At 41.4% G+C, this 10,042-nt stretch overlaps 1 protein-coding gene across 4 annotated transcripts in view; it reads right to left on the bottom strand.

Annotated features, from left to right (window-relative positions):
- Positions 1-1,910: 1,910 nt before the first annotated feature.
- Positions 1,911-10,042, bottom strand: part of LRRTM4 (leucine rich repeat transmembrane neuronal 4) — a 414,996-nt gene continuing 406,864 nt past the window's right edge. For 2 of the 4 annotated variants that reach the window (XM_082200443.1, XM_082200444.1), the window contains one exon: positions 1,911-3,160. In XM_082200443.1, coding sequence (XP_082056569.1) covers positions 2,939-3,160 — 222 coding nt within the window. In that variant the 3' untranslated portion in view covers positions 1,911-2,938. The remainder of the gene's footprint in view (positions 3,161-10,042) is intronic. The other 2 variants (XM_082200445.1, XR_014213840.1) reach the window with 2 other exon arrangements.

The raw sequence follows: 10,042 nt of genomic DNA, 5'->3' as shown, positions 1-10,042 counted from the left end.
AGAACTAGGAAACAACTCTCACCTTTGTCCCTAGCCCGCCGGAGATCATCAACCAGTGCGACCAAGGCAGTTTCAGTCCCATGGTGAGGCCTGAATCCCGACGGGAAGGGATCATCTAGTGCGGCCCCCTGCAATGCAGGAATATTTTGCCAAGTGTGGGGCTGGAACCCACTACCTTAAGATTAAGAGTCCCATGCTCTACCGACTGAGCTATCCCAGAATCATATATACACAACAGATGTTCATTCTTTTCAACTGTAACTGGATATGGTGGTAAGGAATACTACCTGGAACCATTGCCATGGAATGACTCCATCATATTTTTCTGTTGGCTCGTTTTGGCTTTAAGGCATGCCAGCTATCTATCTATCTATCTATCTATCTATCTATCTATCTATCTATCTATCTACCTACCTACCTACCTACCTACCTATCATCTATCTATCTATCATCTATCTATATATTTTAGAGGGGGTCATTTTGAAGTGAGACTAGTTTGATTAGAGTCCATTGAGGCACAATATATGAACATGAGGACCGCAGGCAATTGACACATCCATTGGCTTGAAATTCTGCAAATCTACTGCCTGCACACAGCTTCAGTGCAGACAAGTTCTGAAGCTCATTCTTTCAGAATCCAAAAAGCTAACTCTGATTCCATTCACTCATGCGTGCTCTTACCTCCAAACTTGGCCCAAATGAAACTTTTTCTTGCAGAAACACGGTGCCGCTAAGTTATTTTGAATGTTGCTGGCTCCTCCTTCCTTTCCTTTATCGTTTCTTCCAGCTGTGTTGCCTGTTAGGGCTACATCCACCCCATACATTTAAAGCATTCTTATGCTATGTTAACAGTCATTACCTCCCTCTAGTAACCTTGGGAACCTTGGTTTGTTAAAGGTGCTGAGAGCTGTTAGGAGAACCCAACTGAATTTCTCACCCTAACCCAAGTTTTATGTCTAGTTGAGCCATCACAAGTCCTTTTAAAGGCAGGTGAGAAGATTGTTGCAGCCCTGTGCATGGCAAGTCCTTTGGACAGGAATGCTATGAGTTCCATGTTTTCTATAGCGCCGTGCTGAAATTAAATAACTGCTGGCTTAGAGTGCTAATAATTAACATCAATGCCCAATCTAGGACTGGCTGATAGTGTCAATTATTCTAGTACAGGTTTCTTCTCTATCCCAGCCATTTCTGGTTCTCCTTCAATAGTCAATGTGCAATTGTAAAATTCTGTACCGCTTGTGAGTTAAACTAGGGAAGTGTGAACAATGATGCAACCTTAATCCAACCAATCCCGGTGCAGTACTCATTCTTGTGAAAGTCAGTGATCATACTTAAGGGGTTGGACTTTAAACCTCTTGGGTTGCCCAAATAAGTGTTTGACTTTCGTCAGCATGATTTGAAAAGCTTCCACCACATGCTTCCACAAGTTATCCAGCCAGCTTTTCTTTACTTTTCTTGCCTGCATAATGAAATAAGATTGGGGTTCCATTGAGGGGGCAGGGAATGAAGAAGAAATAAGAACACAATCCACCCCAAAGCTTTGATCTCTCATTGGTCTCATTAGAAGCATTAAGCATGTGTTTAACTTACTCCCACTGAAAACAACTGCAATGGTAACAATAACAATAGCTGCCACCACCCTTGGCTAGATTCTGCCCATGGATCCTGGGCACATTTTTTTCCCATGTGGCTAAATCTTTGTATCATCTCAAGAGACTGTAGAAATCACAATATAAAACAGCTAAAGAAAACACTGAATCATCCATTTAGCTGTGGCTTCCCAACCACAAAATATTATGTTTATTTCCCCCACCACTTTTTTTGTCGTTTTATTGATAAAAACTACACAAAAGCTAACTGATCAGAATAATTAATTAAAAATAAATCAAACAGTGTTACACATCCTCCCATTTGTTTGTTTCTTAAATCACATCAGCCATCAAATTTTCAGCCCGCCCGCCACAATTTCCAGGTATATAATGAATATTTCCATACCCAAAGTCCCCTCACCCCCCTGCATTCAGCACAGCTGTCCTGTTCAAGTGTGAGCTCTCATGTCATCAATAACTGCTCCCTCTTTCTTTCTTTTTTTTTATAGAGCCCTAAACATAATTGTAGTGTCAACAATGAAGCACAATGAAGATAGGAAAAAATTAAAAGTCACCCTTTCCCTATAATGTACAGCATGTGTTTTAAATGTACATGCACCCCGAGGTTTGTCTGTTTTTGCCTCTTGGTTCTTTTTTCAGGAATTGCCAATGTCCATTTGGTTCAACATAACCATGTTTGGAATCTGAAATCATAACACTGACCTTCCACTCCCTCAAGGGGGAAAAAAGAAAAGGAAAACGGGACTCAGTTTGGTTTATTCTCCTCCCTCCCACCCCAAATGGAAAAATAAAGAAACCTTCTGTTACTTCTAAGAGTAATAAACAATAAACAATATCTCATATTCCATTCTATGTTCTCCCCCGTCCCACCCCTAATTGGTACCTCTGGTTCTCCTTTGAAGGAACCGTGCAGTGTAGAAAAATCAAATATACAAACAGAACTTTTAATCCATCCCTTTATGTTGCTAGAGTGAAATCTAATTCTCTCGCTCGCTCGCATTTTTATATAAGAACTCAGCAATCTTTCTTTGATATGTACACCAATAAGTTCGACAGTTTAAAGCCAAAGGAAATTCTCCAGTTCTCCAGTCGGTACTATAGTCTCACTAGACTGAATTTCCTTATACGGCAGTCCTCAAGCAATGTGTCATTTATTTATTTATTTTGTTCCCCTTTCCTGTTGTTTGCATCAAAACATTTGTAACTGGAATGGTGAGTTGTCTTCTTCTCCTTGCTCCTTGTTCCTCTTCACCCGAAGGTTCCCCCCTCCCCAGAAAAAAGAAGCCTCCCATACACACCCTCTCTTGATTCTCAGGAAAGAGATTCCATCAGTTTGGTATTCTCTCAATGTAAATAGCTGGAGCAGCCGAACGTGCAATTGTAGCAATGAAGCTGTGGTCTCGACTCAACTCCAAGTTGGTGGCTTCAGCCTGGTCCCGGGAGATTGTGTCATATCCCTTATTTACATGGAGGGGTTTGTGGGCCTGGCAATATCCAATCACCGGTTGGTCGTAGCTGTAATAGGGCAAGGTTTTCATATGGTGAGGGACCTAGAGAGAGAGGGGGGGAAAAAAACAGGCATGTCAGCATCATTACAGAATAACACGTATTTTTCTTTTTTCTTTTAGCAATGAAAAGGCAATATGGGATGGAGCTAGGGATCCAAGGAGGTAGCAATTTCTGTCTTAACCTGTGTTCAACACATTCATCACTGTTTCTATTGTGCTCCGCTTCTGCCTCCACTAAAACCTGCATTATTTCTTTCACTATCTGCTTTGGCTGAAACTAACATAATTAATAATACAATCAATTTAAATACATTTCAGCGGAAGGGAAACATCAAAAACAATAGAGAAAATAACGTAACTATTTAGGAACCATTTGTGGACTAAAAAAAAAAAAAAGCAAATACTGCCTGCTTTTGCGATTTCTATTCCTGATGAACATGTAACTTGTGGGAATTTCTGCTCCTGTTTTATTTATTTGTTTATTTATAATCCCGTTTTAATTTCTTATGAGATTCTATGACATCCCTAGCTGTGCCATGAAAAGCCAGAGGAGGCTTGTGACATTGTTTTTAGCATTTATTCATCACTTTCTACAAACAAAATATCTAAGTGATTTGCAAATATATAAAATACCATTTCAGTCAATCACTGAAAACCAAATATGTATAATAAAATACAGTAGAATAAAATGTTTTAAGGCATTTATTCAATAGCGAGAACAAAAGGAACAAATCTTACCCCCCCACACATGAAAGACTAGGAGACAGAGGACTAATTTGTGGAAAATTGGAGTAAGTCAAAAGTTGGTGCTTCTGTATTTTCTTAAGTGCACCTCTGGTGTGTGTGCGCACACACAAATTGAATATGGACCCCAGTCCAGAGAACCATGGGGATAACACAAGGCTGAGTGCACACTGTCACACATGTGGTCCCAAAAAGTCAGATGAGAAAGAGAAGAGTGTGTAAGCAATTATCTTAAATTGACAATGTACAGATGACCTTGAAGCAACGTAAAGTGACTTTTATGAGGCAACAAATATGAATGAAATAACTTACTATCTTCAAAGTCTTAGTTACCCTTTCCTGTCTCCATTAGGAGGTAAGGAAGACTCCTAGAATTTTATACTAGGATTTCTTCAGCTTGAAATGTCATAATTTTACACAATGTTTGAATGGCAGGGAGGCAACAGTCAATGCATTCTGGAAATATTGATAGGATAGTCAAGATAAATACTGAAATAAAATCCCCTCAGAGGCAATGGGATTCCCACCAGTTTATACAAAGCCTCCACCCTCAAGCTTTAAAGTAGGCTCTTTATGATACTAGAAACCATTGTTTTGTGTTCTGTTTAGTTTAGAGATGGAGGCCCTGGTGGGCTGTTTTTGTGTGGGTTTGTTTGTTTGTTTTTTTACAGTAATAACGTACAGGACATTAACCAGATGGGGTCCAGTGCACATCACGGCTTTGTTTCTTTTCTCCAAACAGGAGTTAAAAGCTTCTGAATTACAACATTATCTCTAAACGGCCCACAAACACCATTACCCTCTCAACCATATTTTCAGTACTTTTCCAAACTGTCCCCTCAGCTCTAGCCTGGGATGTTTTGCTTCTCTGATCAAGGTTGCTTTTCAGTAGGAAGAGAGAAAAGTAGTTCAAAATGAGGTTTGAAAGTTTTAAGAGTTACTTATTTCCTGCTGGGAAGGCAAAAAGTTAGAAAAACTCTGTTTCATGGCACAGAGAGGAACTCTAAGAGTTCAGAGAATGCCCTGCTACCTTATCAGAAGAATTCTTCCGCTAGAAGGTATCATCCAAAGTGGAGATTGATAAGTTTCCCTTCCTCTCCCATAATACTTGGGGTCCAGTGAAGCTGACAGACAAAAGGAAATATTTCTCTAGGGCTGTTTGGAAACCTGTCCCCTAAGTTCCCAGAAGTTGTCTCCCCTGGTTAAAGAGGCTTCCATTTTTCTATTTCATTCATTGACACCCACCCACCCTCAACACACATTGTAAGGATGTCGTAGGAAGAAGGAAAGTTCCTCCCAGAAACCCTAGGGTTTCTGCCAGTCAGTGCAGACAATACTGTACTAGATGGACCAGTGGTCTGACTCAGTATAAGATGGCTTCCTGTGCACCTAAAACAGGCATAGGCAAACCCCGGCCCTCCAGATGTTTGGGACTACAATTCCCATCATTCCTAGCTAACAGGACCAGTGGTCAGGGATGATGGGAATTGTAGTCCCAAAAATCTGGAGGGCCAGAGTTTGCCTATGCCTGACCTAACATATGGAAGTTGCAGCACCAAAATCTGTTAACAGCCACTAGGTTAAGTAGCCTTTAAAAGGTAACGATTTGAGAAATTTAAGGACGGTGACAACATAAAGCTACTCAGGTCCCAGCCATGACTGTCAACCCCTTAATTTATATTTATTTATTTTATTACATTTGTATCCTGCCTTTTCTCCAAGGAGCTCAAAATGGCATACATAATTTTCTCCCTCCCATTTTATAGTCACAACAACTCTGTAAGGTACGTTAGGCTGAGTGTCACCCAATGAGCTTAATGGGATTTTGAACCTCGGTGCCCCTGGTCCTAGTTTGACACACTAACCACTTCACCCTACTCTTTCCAATAATGGACAGGTAACCATTGCATTGGGATGCGGGTGGCGTTGTGGGCTAAACCACAGAGCCTAGGACTTGCCGATCTGAAGGTCGGCGGTTTGAATCCCCGCGGCGGGGTGAGCTCCCATTGCTCGGTCCCTGCTCCTGCCAACCTAGCAATTTGAAAGCACGTCAAAGTGCAAGTAGATAAATAGGTACCACTCCGGCGGGAAGGTAAACGGCGTTTCCATGCGCTGCTCTGGTTCACCAGAAGAGGCTTAGTCATGCTGGCCATATAATCCGGAAGCTGTACGCCGGCTCCCTCGGCCAATAAAGTGAGATAAGCGCCGCAACCCCAGAGTCAGTCACGACTGGACCTAATGGTCAGGGGTCTCTTTACCTTTACCTTTAACCATTGCATCGTAACGCCTGCACTTCTCTTTAACTTTCTTATTTTGTAGCTCTTGCCCACCTACAGTTCAGTAGGGAAGCAGGGGCATAGTGTGGGGGGGGGCATAGCCACTGGCCTCAAACTAGGACCAGGGACACCGAGGTTCAAAATCCCACAAAGCTCAATGGGTGACACTCAGCCTAATGTAGCTGTGAATATAAAATGGGAGGAAGAGAATTATGTATGCCATTTTGAGCTCCTTGGAGGAAAGGCGGGTGTGACGTTAACATATGAGAGTGCTGGAGGTGAAATAGTTAAACAAGTTAGCCAATCAGAACCCAGGGGGTGGAGTCAGGAGGACTATAAAATCAGCTCTGGGAGGGGCAAAGGGTAGAGTTCGTGGGGAGCTGGATGTAGTGGGAATGAATTGGGATAGAGTCTGTGGGGAGGTTGAGTTAGTGTAGCGAAATAAGATGAGTCAGGAACAGTTAAGAACTAGGAAGACAAGTAAATATCTGAGAGGTGGTTTAGTGAGTGAGAGCAGGTAGCAGAAGTTATAGGTCTGGATAGGCACCCCATGACTGTAATTGACCGATACTGTTTACGCTTGTTAAACTGCAATAAATAAACAGAAGTTTATGTTCCAATTTAACCCTGTCTGGACTCAGTATTGTACCAGGTAGGGCCTGGGTGGTGGCAGCGAGAAATAAAGTGGTGGCACACTGAAACGTCCGGGGACCCTGTGTGATCGCCACAATGGGATACAAATGTAATAAAATAAAATAATATAAATTAAGGGTTGCCAGCCATGGCTGGGGCCATGATTTTCAGAGAGCACAAACCAGGCACCCCCCATACAGTGATCCCCATCCCTGCCTGCCTGCCCCATGGGGTCTCTGGGCTCCAGAGCCTGGCCCAGCCTGGCCTCACTACCTTGCCCCCGGCTCCCTTGCTGAATGGCTGTCCGCCCAGTGTCAAGGGGATTTGGCCATCAAGGGGCTGGCTGGGCTCCTCACTGCGCAGGTGGGCAGATGGTACAGTGCCATCCCACCTGGCTCTGGTGGTGACAGCTGGGCTGGTGCATGGGCTCCGTGAACCCTCCACTAGTAGCAGCAGCAGTGAGGGCTGGGCTGGCATGGTGAGTTCTGTATATCCTCTGCGCCATGCCCCTGCCTGGTGCAAGCGTGCCCCAGGCACCAGCAAACAATGCAACACCACTGTAGGGAGGTGCCAGTCGTTCACCCTCCACACGTTGCTTTGTGGAAATGTTGACATTGCTGAAACAATTCTGTTTGTCGTGTACATTTTGAAAGGCTTCTCATAAGAGTAAGCTGAGTTGCACGCTTCAAGGAATGGGGTGGCAACACAAAGGGGAGCCTTCTGTTGTTCTTGATGTTTTCTTAACTTGTTTTTCTTGATCTGGTATCTGTATACATATTACAAAAATAAATCTGTGTTGTTGTTTTTTAAAAAATGAGGTGGTGTGCTATTTATCACCAGACAGCATTGTTATTCATATTATCTGCATTTAGTCTCTTCTAAACAAATTATATGCCCACAGTTTTCATCACATCTAATAATATCCAGTTAAATATATGGCTCATTTATTTAATGTGGTGGAGCGAATGTAACTTAATTTGAAAATATTTTTTCATGTCGCTGATAGAGACAGACAACAGTGTCAGCTTGCCCCCCTTTTAAAAAAATACATTTAAATAATCAAGCAGAACAGTCTGATTTCTCCCTACATCCTTATGTATTGTCAAATGCAGGGAACCTGGTTCAGATAGGGAAATAAATCAGCAGTGTGCTTCTATCCGTTCCTCTGAAGCAAGCTTTACTTTATTAACTGAGGAGCTTGTTCCATTAGAAAAGCACTTCAAATGTTCATGGAGAGTTTGGGTCTAATGGGCTGGATTAATTAGCTGGCATTAACTTGTGAAGTCTTCACCTCTGTAGTTCTTCCTGCTGAATGATGTCAATGTTACAGCCTTTAATGATTGGATACTTGAAAGAAATGTTCATTTCTTGAGGATATTTGCATAAACCTCAGCTGGAGGGATTAAAAATTTAGGTATTTGGTAGGAGGAATTTAGGAACCAAAATTCCTATAGGGGAAGGGACATAACTCATTGGCAGGGTATCTGTTTTGTATGTGGAAAGTCCAAAATTCAATCCCCATCATTTCCAGGAAGAGCTGTCTGAAACCCAGATGGAGACATGGTCTGACACAGCACAAAGCAACTCCCTGGGCTAATAAATCTTTTATTTCAGAGTAAAACTGAGGCTACAGCAGGAGCTGGTGACTGGTAGCCCTTCAGATGCTGCTGAATTATAAGGGAAGAACCACAGTCAGCATGCCCAATGGTTAGGGTTAGAGAATATGCAACAGTGTTTTATACACTTTGTGTTATTATACTGTAAACCACCCTGTGATCCTTGGGTGAAGGGCAGTATAGAAATTCAATTCAATTCAATTAATTAATTAATTAATTAATTATCACAAAGAATTTCCTCTCCCATCTTGGAACCTTTAGTTCTATTTCATAAATTCTTTTTTAGGATTTTATGTTAAATCCAGTTTCTTATATTTAATAGAACACCTTGTAAAAGTGGTAGAATATTGCAGTAGAATACTGTTGAGGGACACTCAAAGCTTGTTACAACAGATTATAATGCCTTATGTGTGTATATTCTCCATGAAGGAGCTTGGTATATTATAGGACACATTTTAGAACAGAGAACAAATATTGACCCTTCTGTGGATTTTTGATTGGCAGCTTGAATATTCTATTTGAAGCAATTTGTTTTAGATTTGATGGTCAATTTTATTATAAAAAGGAGAGACCAGTTGAAATGAATGTAGCTAATGTGAATATGACGTATTTGGAAATGACTTCTATTTAGAACTGGAAACAGAATTCATATCAACAATTTTATAATACTTAATCAAGAGAAACCTCTAAGCAGTTTATATGAACAACACATTATAGTATATAGATTGATGACAACAAAGCTGAAAACTCAAAACTGGCCATTTAACATAAACATAGTTAAGTATTACAGCTAAAATGGGCAAAAGAGTTCAGAAAATCACTTAAAATTTAAGTGTGTGTGTGTGTTGAGCAAACTCAAAACAAGCAGACCAAGCAATTCTTGCTCAAACCCAATGAGGAACCTGAGCATGTTACTTTTTAGACTGCTGTTCCGGCATTGATGCATACATGGTTTACCAACCATCTTTAGCCTCATAAACCTGTGAGGTCAGTTGGGCTTGAGAGATGGTGAGGATCTAATACTTTCCCTCTAGGCAAGGTGGCTGGGGGGATTCAGAAACCGCTTCCCACCTATGTCATGTCCAACACCTCAGCTCCTACACCACACTTCCTTCCTTGAGTTGACAGTTCTTCATGTTTTGAACCAATCATGGGATACCTTCACCACATGGAATTTCACTGAATGGTCAGATGTTCCTTAAATTATTTGTGCCACATGATTATGTAAGAAACTAGCATGAACCAGATATACACTGTATTTGCGCTGTATTTATATATAGGAAATGTCTATTGCAATTTGAGGGGATGCAATATGGGGCTACCCCCTCCCTTAATAAATCATCACAGGAAAAGATTCTGTCATGTTTGTTTTATCTGATCATTACATCAAATGGCAGCTGTTTGCTGGAGATGGCCTTTCAAATATATGTCCACATAGCATTTGGAAACCAAAGCACACCACTTCTGTCAAGAAAGAATTATGACAATGACGGAGAAGGTAGAGCTGTTGTTGCTTTCTGTGCAGTGATCATAAAGATGGCAACCTGATCCATCCATTACTCACAATAAATACACATAGTATTTAATATGAACATTTGATAATGTTGCTGCCACAGTGACAAATGGAGGCATTGGGGAATGAGTGAAATAAGTCT

The sequence above is a fragment of the Podarcis vaucheri genome, assembly GCF_965113315.1.
Source record: "Podarcis vaucheri genome assembly, chromosome: 15".
NCBI lineage: Eukaryota > Metazoa > Chordata > Lepidosauria > Squamata > Lacertidae > Podarcis > Podarcis vaucheri.
This window is presented reverse-complemented; position numbering and strand designations above follow the sequence as displayed.